Source organism: Cervus canadensis, chromosome 20 (genome assembly GCF_019320065.1).
Source record: "Cervus canadensis isolate Bull #8, Minnesota chromosome 20, ASM1932006v1, whole genome shotgun sequence".
Classification (NCBI taxonomy): domain Eukaryota; kingdom Metazoa; phylum Chordata; class Mammalia; order Artiodactyla; family Cervidae; genus Cervus; species Cervus canadensis.
Genome location: NC_057405.1, coordinates 12,244,870 through 12,266,304, shown reverse-complemented (window position 1 = coordinate 12,266,304; position 21,435 = coordinate 12,244,870). Strand labels below are relative to the sequence as shown.

Below are 21,435 nucleotides of genomic sequence, written 5' to 3'. Positions count from 1 at the left end.
CTGTCCTCACCTGACTTTCCTGCTTGTCACTTCCTGCCTGGTCTGGTGCCTAGATATTCCCTATGTGCTAGTATACTGTCAGGTACTAAGGTTTGGGTCACCTCACCAGGTAGAGACCCAGGACCAGCAGAGATGCTTGCCAAAAGCAAGAGAACACGGAATGGGTAGTGGAAGGAAGCAGTCATGAATACCAGCCAGGACCACGTGACCAGTTTCAGAAACAAGGACTAAGATTGCCGTATTTCCTCCTTATTTTGCTATGAATATGTCTCTCTGTGTATTTGTATAGCAAATAGCTTTGGTTGTTCCTTATTCTATCGCCTTATCAGGCAGTATAAGATGTACTATCTTTATATCACGATATTTAAGTATTGTTAACTTTCCACCATAGTATTTAAGTTACAGGATATCAAGAAGGGTAAGCATCTAAGGACTCTGTATTCTCTTCTGGGGAAAGGGCTAGTGCATTTCTGGTTGTATGCAGACAACCTTGTATAAAACGAGGTACAGTTGTACCATGTTAGGCAGAATTGGGACCTTCTTATTGTCTTATCAGGGGCTTCCCAGGTGACTATATGGTAAAGAAGCCACCTGCAATGCAGGAGACCTGGGCTCGATCCCTGGGTCAGGAAGATCATCCGGAGAAGGAAATGGCAACCCACTCCTGTATCCTTGCCTGGAAAATCCCATGGACAGAGGAGCCTAGTGGGCTACAGTTCATGGGGTCACAAGAGTCAGACACAATTTATGGTTTCAGGAGTTATGTATGGATGCCAAGTTGACAAAGAGTGCATTTGTGGTGGTTAATTTTACATGTCCACTTGGCACTATGGAATGCCCAGATTTTTGGGTCAAACATTATTCTGGATGCACTCTTGGTGTTTGGGTGAGATTACCATTTAAATCAATGTACTTCAAGTAAAGCATAATGCCTTTCTAATGTAGGTGGGCCTTATACAATCAGCTAAAGGTCTGAATAGAACGAAAAGCTTAGTCTCTTCCAAGCAAGAGAATTTCTCAAGCATACTGCCTTCAGACTTCATCAGCAGCACTGGCTATTCCACTTTCTATAGCAGACTGCCTTTGGACTTAAACTAAAACACTGGTTCTCAGGAGTATCCAGTCTATCAGTCCGCCCTACAGATCTTGGACTCACCAGCACCCATAATCCCATGGCCCAATTCCTTATAATACTGTGTAAACATATGTACATGCATGAAGTGCAAGTGAAAGTGTCAGTCGCTCAGACGTGTCCGACTCTGCACCACCCCATGGACTGCAGCCCGCCAGGCCCCTCTGTCCATGGGATTCTCCAGGCAAGAATACTGGAGTGGGTTGCTGTGCCCTTCTCCTGGGGATCTTTCCGACCCAGGGATAGAACCTGAGTCTCCTGCATTGCAGGTGGATTCTTTACCATCTGAGCCATCTGGGAAGCCCATATACATGCATACATATCTACCTATACATATATCCTTTCTCCAGAGAACACTGACTAATGCAAAAAAAGCTTATGACCTATATACAAGAAAATAAAGACGTTTTAATAACTATATTCAAAACATTGTGTAGTATCAATGACATGTCATATGACCACTCAAAGCTAGCAGAAGTTTCCATTACGTACAATTTATATCATCATGCTCTTGCCTACTTTACAACACCTTTACTTTGTTTTTAGTGAACATAATTTCTGTAGGACATTTGTTCTTTTATAAACTTGAGATCCAGCATATATGTTTCTTTATCACTAAAGACATTTTTTTGTGTTAATTCTATAAATTAATAGAACACTGATGCACAATGAAATACATTTTAAACTTTATGTATTACCAATAACGGTAACTTATTTCTTACAAATAGTAGAAAATGTTTTTGTTGTGTATAGTGTCGATATCTATAGGCTGAATACAAGATAGGAAGGGAAATAAAAATCAGATTTAAATACGATGGTGAGTACAGATGTTAAATCAATTACAGATGAAACTGGACCACAGAAAAAAATATGAAATTATGAGATATATTTTCAGAATCATTTCAGAAACTTCTATGAGCTATCAGGGCTGTGTAGAACACGTTACAAAACAACATACAAGAAATTAGACTATAGCATTGGTAGGCTTCCTACAAGAAAAAAAGCAATTTTTGAAGTTCCTTCAAGGACAAAAGATAATGGATGTTTTTATAGTTTGCATCTGGACTAACTCTATTAGCATCATTAGTGGTAATGTATTCCAGAAGCCATTTAATGTAATTATGCAGATAATATTTTTTCGTTAAGAATGTTGTGGAATTTCAAATAAGTACATTTTTTAGATGAAATCTTCTAATCTTCTAAGAGTAGTTTCCTAGAAAGGTCTATTACCTCTACAGTAAGAAATAGGGAAACTGTAGGTTAAGAGATAAATAACCTTCTTTTTTGTAACTCACTTAAATATTGATACAACCTATTTCAAGTTGTTAAGTCAGGACAGAAAAGAAAAAGAGCTTTCCAAGTATACTTACTCCAAGTCATAGCCAAGAGATAATAAAAATACAAGTATTACTGTATTAAAAGTACATTGATTATAGTAGACACTTTTAATTTTATTTATTTTGCCTGTTCAAGCCAAATTTAACCCTTCTTGAACCACCACCCTGATTTTCTTTGAGAAAATTCGACTCTCAGACTCTTAGAACATATGATTAGAAAGCAGCTGATTCTTTGGTTTTGGAAGTTAGCATGTGAACTCAGGACTGACCAGAGCATCGCAACCCTCCTTACACACACCTGTACACACACACACACACACACACACACACACAGATTGTTTTAAAAGGTGGGCAATAAAACTAATTCTGGGCCCCAGGTGGAACTCTTCAAGCTGTGGCTCCTCATTGTACTGAATAACAAACTTACACCATCTTCTGACCAGCAGTTCTGGTCACCAGAATGCATTCAATTGCCAGGAGATGAAACGAACCAGACTCAGTCCTGCTGATCTCTTTTGTCCTCCAGGACTGAGTCATTGCAGAAGGGTTATGTTGTCTGATTGAATAAATTCCCTATTTTGTTTTGGATTTTGTTTTGATTTTGAGGGTTTTAAAAGCCTATTTGATTGAATTTCAGTTTAGTTGCAAATGGAAGCATCCTAACCATCAGGTCCTAATTTGCTGAAGAATATTCTTATATGCAACTCTTCCTCTCACCCGTTTCCTATAAAGAGCAAGTTCTCTTTGTCTTTTCCATTTGTTCCCTCTATAGACTGCCATCCCACTTCCTGCCAGATCCCATTGCCAGGCTCGTCTGTCCATGGAGTTTTCCAGGCAAGAATGGGTTGTCATTTCCTACTCCAGAGGATTTTCCCGACCCAGAGATCAAACCTGAGTCTCCTGCGTCTCCTGCATTGCAGGCAGATTCTTTACCGCTGCACCACGTGAGAAGCCTCTCATTTTATTAAAACACTGCTAGAGTAATTTTCTTACCTTACTCTTCCTGGCTTTGAATTCTCCTCCAACTAGGATTTTTAATTGACTCAGCTTACACATAATACCTACCTGCTTCTGTTGTTCTGAAAATTGGTGTATATTTGTGGACTTGGCTTATAAACTCCTCGTGCAAGTATAAATGTACTGATAACAAAGGAGTTCAGGGCTCCCACACACCCTTAGCAATAAGTACAGTGTCATATGAGTTGGTTGTGTGACAAATTTCATCTAGTGTCAGGTTTCACTTCATATTAGACATCCCTCAGAGGCCTGTGAGTTGGGCAGGAATGAGGAATGATGCCCCAAGAATTTTAAAAATATTTAATTGCACTGTGGTGTTGAACTGGTAAGACTTCCCTTTGTCAACGTTTTCTTATGATTTCAGCTTAACGTACAAATGTGCCTGACCTACAGTTCAAGCCCATTCTCATATTACTTTCTTTCTGTTGTTTATTGTTGCGTTGTAACCATCTCAGAATGTCTGGTTTAAAAGAATAATGGTGTATTGTTTCTCCCGATTCTGTGGATTGTTTGGGCAGTTTGTCTGATCTTTCTTGAGCAGTCTTCAGCTAGTTGATTGGCTGGGCTTGTGTTCAGCCAGTTTGTTGGTTGAGGCACCTAATCTCTGCTCTCCCCTCAGAGGTTCCAAGAGTGCAAAAATGGAAGTTACAAGGTCTTTTAGAGCTTAGCCTGTAAGCCATGTAGAGTCAGGTCTATGGTCGCGTCTTCTTATTACAAGTGAGCTTAGGTAGGAATGGTGGTGGAGGAATAACTCTACCACTTGATGGGAGGAAGAGTAGCAAAATCTCATTGCAGAGAGGGGTCTGTATAGGGCCTCTTGTGTGACCATCTTTGGAAATAATCTACCTCACTCTTATTTTTATTGATAATGGAGAAAGAAACTAGGATACTTTTTATTTCCTAATCCTCTTGACACATACAGTAGAATCCTTCTGGAACCTTGTTGTATTTATAAAAGTACTCCAAATGAAAAGTAGTGATTTTTATTGGAAAGTATTTCTGAAGGGGCAAGTATTAGAACATACAGTTATTTATAAGTACACATACCTACTAGTCTATTTTGGGTTTTTTTTTTTTTTTTTGGCTTATATACACAACTAAGCAGATAGTTTGTAATATATATAGGTTTTGCTCTTATTGAAAAAGGCAAAACATACTGTAATCACTAATTCTGCCTCTTACTCTGCTTTGTAGAACTTCAATTTTTGAAAATATAACTTGTTTGGAAGAGAGATACAGGCCTTTGAACCAATATGTTGCATTATGTAAGCCTGAAAAGTGTAGCAGCATTTCCAAGATACCTTTTGCATTTGAGATATTTAATATATTTTCTATAAAGTGTGGTTTATTCAGAAGTTTTATATCAGTTACATAAGGTTTTAAAAGATGAAAAATAAAGATATATGTGTAAAAATATCTAGAAAAATATGTTAAAATTCAAGTGGCAAAACTATATTCAGGATAGCAGTTCCTCTGGTAGGGAAGAGAGGAGAAGGCCACCAAGGAGCCATAACTGAGGGGTGAATAACATATTGTTTTATTTCTTAAATGGGGTAGTAGGTGTGCAGGTATTTGTTATATTTTCCCTTAGATCTTTCTATATGAAACACTGCAAAATTATAAAGAGAATGTTATCTTATAGTTATCATCTGATTAAGATGGCATTCAGATCTATGCTACCTGAAACTCTTCCAGAAATATTTTTATAATTGGTTTCTAAAATGTTGCCTCACTATACAGATTATTCTGCTAATGCAGCCCCCGTGCACTATCATTTCATAATACCCTTTCATCTTCTTTTCAAATTAATTACTGTAATGACAAGCAAAGAGACTCCACTGCACACATATACCTTCCAACTCAGAGCCAACAGCCTGGCCAGTTCACTTCGTTGCACCTGAGAGGTTTTTTATATGGTATATTTTGTAAAATATTGCACAGGATGGGCCAGGCTTGGAGTAGTATGTCTACATCTGAAAAAAAAAGTGCTTTTGAAAGGACTCCAAAAAACTTTAATTCTCTTGATATATTGGGACTACATCTTATTCAGACAACTATTGCAGAAAATAGTTTCTCATTTTTCTTCCAATATCCTCCAAATATTAATTTCTAACAAACATTTTCGGGTGAAAAGTTCTTTTCTGAATACCACTTAGGAAGCTCCTAAGGAAAAAAAATGAAAATAAAAAAAGCTCCCTCTGTTCAGCTTAGTTTTAAACAGGAAATAGAGCCAGGAGGGAACTCCCTGGTGGTGCAGTGGATGGGACTTGGTGCTTTCACTGCTGTGGCCCCAGGTTCAATCCCTGGTCTGGAAACTATGACCATCCCAGAAGCCTCGGTGTGGCAAAACAAACAAACAAAAAACGCTGCAGGCTGACTATCTGTGGCATGTGAAAGAGAAAGAGAAATGAATGACGTGGAAGGCAGTTTGTGCTCTGTTTAAGCCAGGCAGTCTCAGCTCCTTTAAACTATAATCATGAGAATGTTGACATACTTGTATTCCACTGGCCTCTATTCAAATTGCCTGTGTTTCTCCTAACAAAAAGCCATCCAGTATACTATTCCTATCTTTTGAAGGCTAGGAACTCTGAGAAAGGGGTTTCTGTACCTTAATTGGGAAGTAGTATTAAATGTATACAAATATTATGCTCAAATCTAACCCCTCTAGTTATAGATGACTTAACATGTTAAATAAGGAAAGTTTAATGTATGTCCAAGTTCCTTTAAAATAGACTCCTTTCTTTAACTCCCTTGGAAACAAATAAAGATTTGGATGTAAATACATAGTAGAAGATAAAGGAGAAAAAGAAGTGATACGGCTCACACAGGGCTTCTGGCGAGTTACAGGAAGCCTGGCTGCGGTCCTTGTGTAAAGGTTGCTCTGTGACTCCCACCTACTACATATGAAAAACGTGTGGCCTCTGATATATGTTACTTTTCTCTTCCTTCCTATTCTCTTCAGCTCAGTTAGAGAAACACCATTTAGGAAAGAGGCTCACACATGGTAGGTGCTTAATGAAAATTTCCTAATTGAAATTAAGTTGATTTTACTAGGGTCTGCCTTGGAGACAGGTTCCATAAACAGGGAAACACTGCTGAGAAACCTATCCTGATAGCATCATGTGTGTGTGTGTGTGTGTGTGTGTGTGTGTGTGTGTAAGAGAGAGAGAAGAAACTAGTGAAACTAGTACATATGAAGCTGAAGTTTCTACAACTCCCCTTGCTTCCATTTCTCAATCCTTGTCCATCTAATTCCCCCCACCTGTAATCACGGCTTGGCCATTCTATCTCCTTTCCACCAGCTGCTGTCTCTTGCAGACTTTTTCGACCGCTTGGAGTCAGGACTCCCGCAGGGCCCCCAGCTCACTTCCTTGCTTTCTGTCCTCCCCAACCTACCCAATGCACTGCTCTGACTCTCTTCCTTCCTGAAGCCTGACTGTCATCGGATCACTCCTCTACAGTGGCTCTTAATTGCCTTTCGAATCTAATTAAAACTTCTTCAAGACCCTCTTCTAATTAACTTCATAGGAGGCTCCCTTAGCGGCCATCTCAAGCCGGGTCCCTTCTGTGCTCTGGCCCAACGACCAAACCAGCTCACCTTCTGCCTTTTCCTGCGTCCACTCCTCACCTTGAGCCAGTCTCCTACCTAGAGGGACCACTTCTTTCTTTTTATCTGCCAAAGCACTCTGTCTTTTGAACAGAAAGGGTGCTAAATTACCTTTCCCTCCCAACTCCAACTAAGGATCCTAATCGGTGAAACGTGGGTGTGTCCTTTTGGAAATGCGTGTGTTTTCACGTCCAGGCATTAGCAACGCCTTGTTGCAGGGAGCAGCGCCCACACATTGGTTCAGGACTCCATGCGTTTGGTAGAAGTCCTGCGGGCCTGGGGCTGGTCTTTTGGCTTTTCGTGCAAACAGTGACGGTTCATCTAGTGTGCAGTCCTTGGTTCCCGCCCGGAGGCTTCCCCGTTCCGTCTCTCTTCTCTTCCTCGCCCGCCAGGCGCTTTGCCCCGGGGGTTTTCCGCAGCCCCTCGGCCAGCATCCGGGCGCGGCGGGGCCGGGGAAGCCCCAGGGCTCCCCAGGCATTCAGAAGGAAACCATCTAGGCGACAGACCGTGGAGCGCGGCTGGGGCCCCCCGGGAGCGGGCCGCGGGTCGCGCAGGTCATTTTCCGGCGGGAACACCTCCTTGTCTGAGCTGGGCGGCTTCTCCGGGTCCCCGGCTTCAGGATGCTGGGGCCCCCGCTGCTCCCCTCCGCGTTGCGGAGGCTCCGGCCCCCAACCGATCGCCTCTTGCTTCCCCCACTTGAACTCCTGGGGAGACCAAGTGTTTGTAAAACTTGGCCCTGGCCCAGCCCCGGCCGCCCCACTTTGCCAACAAGAAGCGGGAGTGCAGCTCTGAGCGGCCCCGGGCGAACCTCGCCCCGCCTGCCCGCGCCTTCGGGTCTCCAGCGGGGACAGGCGCGCAGACTCCGCTTTGCCAGCGTGCGACCCGCACCTGGGACCCCAGCTCTGGTGCGGCCCAGCGTCACCAGGAACCTCTGCCCCTAGCCGGCTGCGCGCCCCACGGGGGCCTTCTGGCGCTGGCACAAGGAGGGACTGGCCGGGCCACTCCCTAAGGTGGTGGAAGGGACCTGAGGGTGGGTGGCAGGACTCTCTGAGTGGGATGGGATCCCCCTGAACGGCGGAGTGGGCGATCGGCTTCCGCGACACAGCCTCTCCGGGCGACTCCGGAAAGTCGCAGAGCTCCTGATGGATCCAAACTGTCTTATTTGCAAGCCCAGTGACGGGATGTGACCCTCCAGCGTTGGACCTCTCTCTACAGGTGGGAGGCCGGCATCGACCCAGGATGAGCTGTTGGTGGTTAGTGCCGTTCTTCCTGCTGCTACTTTTTGTGTGTGCCATTGGCTTTAAGTGACGCCCCCCCACCCACTATTCCCTTCCTGACTAATGCGGGCTGCTATAAATGACACCCAGAGAAGGACGCAATAAATGTCAAGAGGTTGTAAGATGTTAAAGACATTGAGTGGTTTGCAGGCGTCCTGAGCTAGGCCTGCCATCATGGTGGGGCTAAAATCGTTGTGGTTACTAATATGTGTTGCCAGAGGTCCTCCTGAGGGTTTTAGCTACCAGTGAGGGTCTGTGGCTTGGTCATCAAGAATCCGCCTGCCAATGCAGGAGACATGGGTTCCATCTCTGGGTGGGGAAGATCCCCTGGAGTAGGAAGTGGCCATCCAGTCCAGTATTCTTGCCTGTAAAATTCCATGGACAGAGGAGACTGGCAGGCTACAGTCCATGGGGCTACGGAGAGCCAGACACAATTGAGTGACTGAACATGAAGAGCCTGAATATCCTAAATACAAAAAGTCGAGTGCAGCGGCAGCCCAGTTTTAAAGCTAACCATAATTGGTGATGCCTTTTCTGGATAATGCAATTGAGATGGCCATGAATTTCTCTTTCCCCACACTGGTAGACATAAGGCTGCATTGTTATTTTTAAGTTAAAAACCTTTCTTGTTGGATGGTCACAGCAGAGGCTCCACTGGCAACAGTAGCCCTTTCCATTAGGTTTGCACTTTTATAGGTATTCGTGGACATTCTTTCATTTGAGCCTCACTTAAATCCTGGAGGAAAGAAGGGAGTGGTATTAACCACATTCAGCAAAGGAAGAAACTGAGGTTCAGAAGTGTCCACTGACTCCCCGAGGCTGCTCACACTGAAGTGCACAGCTGGTGCGTAAATGCAGGTGTTCTGACTGCAGGCCCCGTTCCAGCTCCATCAGGGCCACCGGGCCTTGACTTCGTCTTCTGCCTCTTGTCATGTTACTTGGGAGAAGGCAGAGGGGAAGGTCACCATCCATGATGAACATGGCCTACACAGTGAGAGAGGAACTAATATTGTGGACTCTGAAGGAAGCAAAGTTCAGCTCCAAATGCTGAGCTGGTTAGGTGTTGCGGGGAGGAAGGAGATGTTTTCCCTATTCTGGAAAGTTCTTTCGTGGATGGGTCTCTATTCAATTAATTAAATATGGAAACTCTCTTTTGAACCCTAAAACTGAACAAACTTACTAGACAGGAAGAAATCACAAGTGAAACCTGAGTTGAAATAGCATTCACTGGGCTCCCTTTCTCCTGCTCTTAACCATTTCATCTAGCCTGGCTTTCTGGTCTTGATGGCCCTGAAAAGCTGGGGTTTCTGTGAGAGACTGAAGACTTGCCCACCCCAGTCCAAACATGCAGGAACTAAGGACTGGGGGACCTGGTCTTTTATCTTTCTTTGGGAATTTTTCTGGTGTTGAATGTATGGTCTTTGCAGATAGTTTTTCAAACCCCTACTTCGGAACTAAGTGGTATACAAACTGTCAATACTTACTTTCTAGAACTGGATGTTTAGAAACCTTTGAATAAGTCAGATGCATAGAGTCACCTTCACAAGTGTCTCGTTAGAAGGAACTCAGGGAAGGAATGTAGACAGAGGAGGCAAAGGAGGGGAATAGGGAAGGAGAATTGGATCTTCAACGAAACATTTGAATAGATTTAGGAGGCTATAAAATTCAAAGTAGTTCTGAGCCGGTGCCACTGTGGGGCGCCAAAGTTCTACTCGGCTAAGGCCTGCGGTCGTCTTGGGTGCGAGGACAGACGTCCTGGAGAACAGATGCACCCGGGGGAAGAGAGGGGGGGAGGAAGGAGGGAAGGGAAAGGAGGGGTGGGGCTGGGGTGTCCTTTATTCTCCAGTTAAACTCGCCTGGGAGACTTTGTTACATAACAAGTCTGTGCGTGGAGGAAAAAAGACTTTGTTAGAAGGAAGGAAGGAAGGAGGGTGTGAGTGGGGGGAAGCTCTTAGAAAAGATCTCGGACCTCTGAGCTGACCAAGGAGCACAGACGCACCCCTTCGCTTCAGGAATTCTTGGGTTTCTTCTCAAACAGAGGCCACGACCACTTTTAAAGGGGACGAGCGAGGAGGGGCTATAGATTTGGAGAGGCTCCTCTCTCCACTATCACACCAGCTACCCCGCCCAACCTCCCCTCCTCCATTTGGGGGCTGCCGCCTCTAGGAAGCCGGGCCCTTTCTCCTCCGGGACGCCGCGGGGTTGCCCACCTCCATCTGCAGCCCCCGAGGACTCCTCGGCGGTGATAAAGGGCGGCCACCCCAGCCCGCGAGCGCCCGGGATGCTCAGCCGTCAGCTGTCGGGAGGCGCTGATTTCATTCCCGCGCGGCCTCGGCTGCAGGCGGCTGGGGGCGCAGGGCGGGGGCCGGCGGGGGCGGGGTGAGGGCGGGAGGCGGGAGGCGGCCGCGGCAACCCGGGTAGACTGAACGCCCCGGCCCCGCCAGGGTTTATTACATCCCCGCCACCGGCAAAGGTTAGGAACGCGCATTTGGAGATGGGATAATCCGAGTTTAAATATTAACAGTAAAAGCAGAACCGGTGGAATATTTACCTAGAAACTGAGCAGATCTCCTGCCAGGGGAGAGGAGCACGGAGGAGGCCCCGCTCTCAGGCCTGGGGCTCCGGCTGGGCGCTTCCCAGTGGCATCACGGGAGCCCCCCAAGACCCACCTCGGGAGCGTCCTCGGATTGTCGTTAAGCGGGGAGGGCCGCGGACCCCCCTCGCTTGGCCAAGTGGATCCGAGTCTGTGGGGCTCGCTCCGAATCTTCTGCTTTGTCATATTCTTCTTTTTAAGGGCCTCCCGGACCAACAAAAGGTGGCGGAAAGTGCGTTGGATCAATAGCAAAGATTGTTATTTAGATAACGAATTAATCTCCCTGTTATAATACTTTTTATAGTGAACTTTGCACCCCTTCCATAAGAAAAGGAATTTAAAGGGGGAAAAAAGTCTCAAACAGGATTAAGGTTTTAATTACAATTCCCTATCGAAATAGTATGTTTGATGAGCTGATCTTATCAATTAATAGTAACATTAAAGCTCAAGAAACAGATTCACGGGAAATATGCTTCAGGACGTCTCTTAAAAAGTAATCGCACCTGGGGAACTAACGAGGCAGCGGGCCAGCGAAGCGGCGTCCGAGCAGGTTTCGGCCCCGCGTCTGCTCGGACTTGGTCAGTGCGGGGCGCGCATCTGGGACTCGGGATGGGGTGGGGGCGGCGGGCCCAGCTCTACGAGACGCGGCCGCGCGGGTGGGAGGGAAATAATACCTAACCGACGCCTCTTCCAAGCCGAGGCCCACATCAAAGTTGGGGCCCCGCAAGGGCCATGCAGTTCACTGCGTTTGGGTCAGCGTTATATTCCAGGGGCAAATAAAGTAATTTGAACATGCACCAACAGTTTTCCATAAAATACGAGTTAAAAGAAGTAATAGAACTAATCACTGTCTCCTCAAATCAAGTAGAAAACATTTCAATGCACTAATTAGAGTAATTAGAATAATAAGCCTCTGCCTATATGTGGTAAGACAATGTGTACAAACAACTTTATTTAATGTATACTGGTAATCAGCGATGCGTGCCTGCTTGAATGCTTAGCGCAATAAAACTACCCTCCGTCCGCCCAAACAATCAAATACAAATTAGTTTAATGATTGTGCCTGCTGAATGTCTTAGAAATCCACAGGCAGAGGCGAGTAAATAGAAGCATCCTTGTTTGCGTGCGTCCCCGCCCGGACCGGCCCTGGGGCCCGGTGAGTGGCCGCGGGCGGGCGCGGCGGGAGCGGGGCGGAGGCCCCGCGCGCGGGGCGGAGGCCGGGCCAGGCGCCAGCACGGACCTGCGCCCGCCGGAGCCCCTGCCTCGGTCCTGGCCGCCTTCCCACCCCTCCTAGGCCGGCTTCCCGCCCCCGGGCCCAGTCGCGCACCTCAGGCCCCAAGCCCAGGGTCCCGCTGGGCTTCCCCTCCTGCGGAGGCGAAAGGCCTTGCTAGAACTCCTGGCGCCCGTGACAAGGATTTTAAGAATTGAGTTATTTCCTGCCACCAAGCGACGCTTCCCAGGGGCCTTGGGGGAACAAGGGACCATCCACATGGGCTTTGGGTACCCAGACCCCAGAGGAGAATCTCGGGCCTCGGGTGGCGCGCGCGGCCCCTCCCCGCTCGCTGCCCTCAGCTGTAACTTGGGATGATGGGGTGTCCAGAGGGGCTCCCAGGTTCCCTTCTCTGGGGAACCGAGTTTCCTACTGTGTGGATCTAAGAGTGACTATAGGCCCAGAAGGGAGAGATCAATGTCCGGGGTTTAGAGATTCGTTTTTCTCCCAGTTCCAGTGCTTGGGAGCTGAGGTCAGTGGCAGCCACAAGTTTGACGGCTGTGGGCTGAACAAACTTCAGAAGTTCGCTTATCAGCTCCCCAGCTCCTTTCCTTGGCCCTCCCCGTTACCCCACCCCTTCTCCCCCAAAAGCGACAAACAGGAAAAGGCCCAATTATCTACTTCACAGGCAGCTTATCCTTTTTCCCTCCCCAGTTTTCCTGCAGTTGCCTCCTCTGCCCTCTTCTCTTGGGGCTCCTCCTTCCACGATTGCCTCTATCAAGCAGAAAACCGTGTCCTGGGCCCAACTTGGCAGACACAAACGGAAAAGCCGCGCAGGCAGAAAGCTAGGAGATTCACTGGCCCCTAGACCCTCGGCCCTTAGTCACCTCTGCCCCCATGGCATCTCTGCCCGGGCCACGCGCGCCCCCAGAAAGACCTCGCCAATTCAGCGCGACTAGAAACAACTTCCCCGGGGGCGGCGGTCGCACTCTGGGCATCTGCCCTCGATCTCCTGACCATCAGATCTCCTCTCGCCAGATCACCAGATCTACCCATCGTCTACCCTCCCTCCGCCTCCCAGGATCTGCCTGGACAAGGGGTGCGCTGGAACGGCCCAGAAGGTCTGGGCTGTTCAACCTCCCCCTAAAGGGTTGGGGCGTCCGAGGCTCGGGAGCCTCAGAGAGTCTCCATCTCTGGCGAGAACTCTTGGAGGTAGTTCTGCATCCCGCAGCGAAGGCCGGGGCTGGGATCGGGAGAAAGCGGGGCTCCTCTCCCTTCGGCCCTACAAGCGCCCAGCCGGCGGGGGATGAGGGGAGTAACCCGGGACTACCTTTCCGAGCTGGGCTCTCCGAGGTAGGGGGCGCGCAGCCGGGCCGCGGTGTCTCCCGGGCGCCAAGCCGAGACCCGCGCGCAGGACACTAGTCCGCCTGGCTCAGACGCTGTAACAACTTGGAAGGAACATTGTTAGGAGAGCAAACAAACAAACATAAAGTTGTTAGTGTCAAATCATCCTCTCCAGAATCCAGTGCTGTGGAACACAAAATTCCTCAGACGGGATGAGATTTCTTAAGAGCAGGACGGAGGACTCCCAACACTTTCCACAAGGATTTGCCCAAACAGTAGAGCCCAGTAATTCACAATGGCTGATTTTACAAGCCCGCAAGAAACTTTTTCTTTTTCCCACTCGGCTGCCAAACTTTGGCCATATTTAGTTGTGGGTGGCTTTTTTCTTTCTTTCTTTTTAAACAACAAACCCAGAGGAAACACTGGTGGAAGGAAAAATACATGCTCCAAATCAAAATGGATGCAGATTCAAATTTACTCCACCGCGAGGTCTCCTATCGCCGTCGTTCTGCACACAGAGAGTTAATCGTATACAATTTATAACAATCAAAATCCCCTCCATATTGCTCAGATGGGGTCCAAGTGCTCCCCTGTCTTTCTGAAATCAGTGACAAGTGAGTCTTTGTGGGGCATTTATTTTCTTCTTTTCTCTAGATGACAGCTCCCCATTCTGAGAGCGGAGAGCTGTTTGCTGCCAGCCACACACCACCCCAGAGCCCAAGCTCTTCATCCGCGAGGCGCATGAGGAAGTCTCCCCCACCCCAATCCCAGACAAAGAGCTATAAAAACTCAGAAAAGACGTGGAAGAAATGAAGTTTAAGATATAGATGCACTTTTACTGATGTATTAAATAACATTTAAGACATTAAAAAAAGTAATACATCTTCATGTTATCAACAACCAGAATTCTGGGAACAATGAGAGAGGCCAGGGTTGTTTTGATGCGACATGATATTGTGTCTAAAACCTCTAATAGCTAAGCCAAGCAGAGTTGTTATTGTGGTAAAGGGAAAGTACTACATGATAAAGTTAATTAACTTTTTTTCTTTAAAAAAAGGGGGGGGGACATATTTCCTAGCTTCCCACCAAACACAAGAACAATGTGAAAATATTTTGATTTTTATTTATCTCCATAACCCAGCAAAGCCTTAAAGAAAACTAAAAAGCCATTTTCTGGCCCTCTGTACTCACATCTATATAAGGGGCATTGAAATAAGTCTGGCTTAAGTTCTACAAAGGTGAGCAAGTTTATTCCATAATTTGCTAGTTAAGTGGCAAGCCCCTGCCACTTGTGCATTATTTCCCATCCTGAATCAAGTGGTGATAGGTACCAGGAGCCCTGGTTCTCTCCTATCACCATCTGCCCCCTGTTAAGAGACTGTGCATCATTGAAAAAGTAAACTTCCCTGAACAGGGAAAACATTTGTTTAAAATTTAGCCGTAGGTCCCATTTAGTCATGTTGTCAAGATTTGTCCATAGTACTTCAAGATGCATCTTTTTCTTTCATTTTAAAGAAACACTGTCCCTTTTGCCTCACTGAGATATATAAGCAGACCCCCCAAAACACTTATACCTTTCACCTCCCCTTCACCATCCTTCTTCCTTTTTCTGTATAAGCTCCGTTCTTTCCCTTATTCTTTACCTTGTCTAGGAATTTAATAGAATCTAGAACTGAGTTCTATAAACTGATTGAATAATCAACAAAGACAAATCACAGAGACCAGTGATAAAAAGATCATTTCTCTCACCCTGCAATCCAGCACTATGTAAGTCGCTGCTTCCACAGTAAGGCAAATGAAAGGCAAATGAATGCAGCATATAGACACACAAGGGCAGGTACCGGTGTGCTCACATGCCACCCCCACCCCCCATTGTTGCTGTTGCATCTCTTTATTAGTTGGAGAAATAAGATGATAGAAAGATGAGTGCTTTTATTAAAGCCATTTCACCAGAAAATTTTGCCAACCAGTGTGGCTCCCCTGGTAGGAGCTGGAGGGGAAGGAGAATATTGCTTTTGTTGTTGCATCTGAAATATAAAGGAGGTAACTTCGTGGGAACCGAGAATGTTTAGAAGTGCCAAGCATAATATTATTTATGGCCATTCCCTCCAGCTGACCATCGCATAACTCTCCCACAGGATTGTTTCTTCCCCATCTTACACCATAAATTTTAAAAGGAAACATAGGAACTCTTTCAGGATGGCTGTATTCTGCGTTATTGTCTTTAGGAAAACGAAAGGGTTGGTTGTGGCTAGTCAGCATTTTAGGGATGACTGCCTCACAGATTTCTCTCAGTGGCAATGATGGAGTTTTTCATCTTAGCATGCCATACACTCCCCAAAAGGGCATCAAAAACTGCCGGAGTAGTTCCAGAGTCAGAATGGCAGGCATGGGTCAAAACCATGGCGTGTCCGTTTAACACGTGACGGTTTCCAGTCAGTAGCCCCCATGGCTAAGAACAAAAAACACCTTCTCAAGGCCCACTCAAATGCCCTGCAGAGGGCACATGCTGCTTGTTTTCTGCCTACCACGGAGGGGGAATATTGACCCAGAACTCAAATCTATAGCCAGCTTAAACATTTTACCCATCAGCATGACTGCGGTCACAAAATACTTCTTCTTTCTGTCACTTCTCTTTCAGATTATTGATAAGATCATTTGGCTGAATCTGTTTGGGACCTGGGTATTATTGACTAGGAGTTAGAAAAGATGATCAGATGTAATAAGCCTAGAAACTACCTTTCAAATGGGCATATATACTTAAACCACTGTTCCAAGGAGGGTTTTAAATACATCAGCAAACTTGTAAACTAATGCAACACTGCTTGTATTTCTCACTAATCTTACAACTGATTTTGGTTAAGTGTGATGTTCCCTCTAAGACTATCTGAAACAATGTTATTCACATCCCAATCTTGAGTCTCTTCCATATGTTCATTTCTTTTTATTTCCTGTTTCAGATCCTGTTTGCTTGCTTGATGAGAAATAGACACTACTATATAAACCATTGCAAATCCCATCTTTCTCTGTAAGCCTGAAAGGAAAAACATATAGCACCTACCTCTAATCACCTGGCAAACACACATAATGCATATTGCCAGAAGCATTCTTTGTTGAAAGATATTTGTTAATCATGAAAAAGAATAATTCTCTTAACTAAGCCTTGCTTTTCTGTAGGTCCCAAATTATGTGAGGACATGTGGATAAAGATCAAAGTTCACCTAGTTTCATGGATGCTCTCCAAAAAAGCACAATCAGATAAGGTAAAGCTAACCTAGAAAGAAGATGCAGGGACACTGCAGATACATCAGGGGACAAATATCTCTTTGTCAGACCATGAAATGGAAACAAATTGAAGCTCAAACCCAGTGACCATTTCAATGAAATGCTACAGGCATAGTAACTGCAAGGTTTGGGACCGATAGTTTTTGCAAAGAAAAGTGAACCAGAAGAATAATTGCTCTTAAAAAAAAAAAAAAAAAAGCTCCTGAAAGTTATAAACATGAAATCTGGCAGTATATGCATAAAATTTATTCCAAAACTTTATGAAGTATAAAGGGAAGTGTTTACACACAACTCAACTCAGTCAGTATAAGGTCTAGGGTTTTCCCCCCTTAAAACTTGGCACTATTTTTAAAATAAAATAAAGATATTTCAATAATTAGAACAAACTACGAAGGTATTGTGCATTTCTGTTTTATGTAGATAATAAAATATTACTTTAACATAAATATATAAGGATCTCTGCGTTTTTATTTTCCCCACAAGCACAACCAAATGTACCAAAACAAAGTATTTTTAAAGAGACTGAACAAAAAAAAAATTACATCCCATATAGATTTTGCTTACCTACTCATTTAAAGCTACAGAAAAACAGTTTCCAGAACCTTTTTGCTTTAAAAGAAATAAATATACATTGAGGCAGGCCACTTAAAAATGATATGAAAATATTTCCCTGGGTAGCATTTAAAAAAAAAGAAAATAGACAAAGAAACATTTAAACTATTTCTGCATTTCAAAAGACAGATATTAAACATATATACATAGTGGTAAGGTTCAGTGGTAACTTTCATCTTAGTAAACCTATGAGAGTTAGAGGCTACAGACACATCCCCTGAACTCCAGCTTCTGACCTTACCCACTTGGTAATAAGAATTTGAAAATTCATTTCCTCCCTTCACCATTGGCTCTATGTCCTGCTCTGGATTGCTTCTCTAAAGGCCAGTTCCCACACCTCAGGAACAGGCAGCATGAAGCACCCCCAAGGAGCTCCATGCCCATCTCCTTGAGACATTCACTGGGGGAAATGAAATACAGGCAAATAAATATGCCCATTTATAAGCCATCATTTATCTTGCAAAAACACTGAAAATGAAACAATCACAGGTGTTTGAAAAGACAATATAAAGCATAGTTCCTAAAACCTTAACTACTGATTGCAATGCTAATTTGATGCTGAACCATCATTTTCTGGTAGTGAGAATTTAATTTTTTTAAATAAAAATTTGTCTAAGACCTAACCAGAAAAAAAAGCCCCAAACTTTTAAGATGAATACAAAGTATTTTCCCTTTTAGCGCCCTTTTGTGCTGATTATTATCTAATATTTTAACTGATCACAGTTTAATGGTATTTATTTTCAGTAAAGTTACAAGTTGTGTTTTTTTTTCCACTTACACCTCTCGGAAGAGTCTTTTGTTAAGGGAGTCAACCGTTTTCCATCAAGATAAGGTAAAAAAAAAAAATGCACTTAAAACTGTTAACAAAGGGAGAGTAGGAAGGATTGAAAATAACATTGTTTCCCTATACTTCATTTGGCTTCTTTAGTAAAAGAGGGGGGAAAGCTGTCCAAGTCAAACTGGTATTTTCTGTAATAAATTACATATGAATAGGGTGTGGGACCTTATATATGATTTGATAAACAAATGAGCTAGTGAAGACAAAAGTCAGCCTAGAGTGGAGATATTCTCTGTAGGCATGTGGGTATTTTGTGTGCTAAGAATCATAGTCTATGCATACACCATTAAGTTCCCAGATTATTTTATGTTAAAAAAAAAAAAAGCTATTAGAGGAACAAAGTTTAACTGCTGCTGTCAGCACAAATAATTCCTCATAATTAAGTTATTAAAACTGAAGGCAAAGAACTGAGCGGTGGTGTCTGAAGATATATATTTCCCTTGTTCCTTTCAAGGTGCCACTTTCCTTCTGTTGGACAACTCTGAAAATATATTTAACCTCGGCATTTCCTCTGAGCTCTTTCACAATGGGCCCCGCCTGATAAAATGAAGCAGTCAGTCACTCACTATCGATTTCACTTTTCTCCCCTCCACAACCTCCCCCAGAAACACTGCCTGAAAATGAAGTTTACTTTGTGGCTGGTCACCAAAACCAATGCTTCACTTTCATTTTTGTATTCCAAACAGGATTCTTGCCTTGGATAAAGCGGGTAGACCATGCCTATTTCCTGAAAGCAGAGAAATGTTTATTTTGTATGAAGTTGATCGGGTTTGCTTTGGTAAAAGGAGCAAATAAACGTTACCCTAATGTAAGGAGATGGGCTCTGAAGGTAACCAAAGTTCACAAACAGTAAGAATAAGGAGGGGCAACACAAGAGCATTAGAAATGGAGAGTGGCCAAAAGCTGGCTTCAGCTCTCTCCCAGGAATCAAACCAAACCCAACCCGGCAATTTCAAAATTAACGGTGGGAGAAAGAAAAAACATGCTCGTGAATTTGTTCATGTAAACTTCAATTTCCTTGCAGTGCAAATTTATGTGGTTAAGTTTTGCCTACATCAAAGAACGTGTGTATTTTTCCCTCTTTCCTGATGGGGATCCACATTGAATAAACACAGCAGCATGTGCCAACGCCGAGCATCAGGAGCTGTGTTTTGTATTTACTAGGGCTTGGTGGATTTTTTTTTTCTTTTTGGTAATTTATTTAGTTTTGCCAGGTATTTAACTCAGTGCTCGCCATCTCTCTCTCTCCCTCCCTCTCTCTCTCTGTCTCTCTCTCTCTCACACACACACACACACACTGCTCACTCTCTCTAGGAGACACTCCACTCCATTGCCTGGGTACTAGCCTGTAAAGGTCAAAACATATCATTACACCTGCTACCGTTTAAAGGATAGTCCAGTGCCTTAGTTGTTTTCCTTATTATTATTTTTTTTTCTTTTTAAGGGACGGGGAAATAATAATTAAAAAGAAAATAACAATCAGAAGTTAGAGAGGGAACAAGGGGGTCGGGAAAGGGCCGCGGACCAAAGGGGAGGGGGAGCCCGCGCTCTGCCCCTCCCCCTCCCGCTCGAGTTCACTGGACGGGCGTCTGCACCCCATGGTGTGGTGGCGTGTCCCTACTCCCCCCGTACACATCCTCGGCGCCCGGCAGAGTCCCTCCGGGAGGGGTCATCCTTTTCTCTTTCTGTCTCCTGTTACAAAACCAAACTCTCACCACCTCCTTCTCCAGCTGTAAGCTGTCCGCGAGGGAGGTGATCTCCTGGGCCGAGGGCTTGGGGCATTTGAGGAAATGGCTCTCCAGAGCCCCCTTGACGCTCACCTCGATGGAGGTCCGCTTTTTCCTCTTGCGCCCCTGCGCTGCGATCTTGTCTATGCTCGTGGGGCTGCCCGAGGACGAGTCCGCCTCCTCCAACCACTTGTTCAACAAAGGCTTCAGCTTGCACATGTTCTTGAAGCTCAGCTGCAGGGCCTCAAACCTGCAGATGGTGGTCTGCGAGAACACGTTGCCGTAGAGGGTGCCCAGCGCCAGCCCCACGTCCGCTTGGGTAAATCCCAGTTTGATCCGCCGCTGCTTGAACTGCTTGGCGAACTGCTCCAGGTCATCCGAGGTCGGCGTGTCCTCATCCGAGTGCGGGTCGTGGTGCGCGCCCGGGTGGCCGGGCGGGCCCTGCGGGGGCGGCGGGGGCGGCGGCTGCTGGTGCGCGTGCGAGTGCGGGTGCGGGTGGTGGTCCGCGTGGTGCGGCTCGTCGTGCGCGTCCCGCAGGCCGTGGTGGTGCAGCCCCGCCGGCTGCCCGCCGGCGCCCAGCATGCCGTTCACGGTGAAGCTGGGCTGCGAGTAGAGCAAACCGCCGTTGGACGCCCCCATGGAGGGCGGGAGGTGCGCCGCAGCCGCCGCGCTCCGCCATGCCCCGGGCCCCGGGTGGTGGTTGGCGGCGTGGTGCACCAGATGCGGCGGCCGCGGCTGCTGCTGCTGCTGCTGCGGCGGCTGCGGCGGCTGTTGCTGCTGCAGGGTGCCCGGGCCGTGCAGCTCGTCGCCGCGGCCGCCCTGCTGCACCACCACCGAGGGCTTGATGTCCGGCTGGCCCAGGGGGCTGGTGGACCAGGGCGAGCCGTCGCCGCCGCCCCCGCCGCCGCCCCCGCCCCCGCCGCCGCCGCCGCCGCCGCCGCCCCCGCCGCCGCCGCCGTGGGACAGCGCGGTGATCCACTGGTGAGCGTGGCTGAGCGGGTGCCCGTTGCTCTGCAGCGCGCCGTAGTCGCCCTGCACCAGGCTCTGCGCCTCGCGGTAGCCCCCCGCGCCCTGCTGCATGCCGCCCGGCGGCTCGGTGTGCACGATGGAGGCGCTGGAGGTGAGCAGGCTGTAGTGGTTAGACGCTGCGGTCGCCATGACTCTCGGAGCCGGACTGAGCGCTCCGGTTAAAGGAGCCGCGCATTTGACAGTTACTTTTTCGCCTCGGGCTCCTCTCCTCGCTCGCTTTCCGTCTCTCTCCTCTCTCTCTCTCCCCGCCAGCAGGCAGCTCCGACGCCCGCTCCGACGCCTTCTGTGGCTGCTCCTGCTATTACTGCCGCCGCCGCCGCCGCCTCCCGCCCGCCCTCGCTCTCTTTCTCCTCCTCTCCCTCCTTGCTCTCGCTCACTCTCCGACTAGCTCAGCGCTCCCCCCTCTCCCGGCTCTCTCCAGCTCTCT

General features: G+C 46.6%; 1 protein-coding gene across 1 annotated transcript; it reads right to left on the bottom strand.

Moving 5' to 3' along the window:
- Window positions 1–17,197: 17,197 nt before the first annotated feature.
- Window positions 17,198–21,435, bottom strand: POU3F2 (POU class 3 homeobox 2). The gene has a single exon (XM_043439674.1). It carries the CDS (start codon window positions 21,135–21,137, stop codon window positions 19,827–19,829), a length of 1,311 nt encoding a protein of 436 aa, XP_043295609.1. The 5' UTR covers window positions 21,138–21,435; the 3' UTR covers window positions 17,198–19,826.

Coding starts and splice junctions, on each gene's coding strand:
- POU3F2 (XM_043439674.1), bottom strand. CDS start 21,137: ATGGCGACCGCAGCGTCTAACCACTACAGCCTGCTCACCTCCAGCGCC.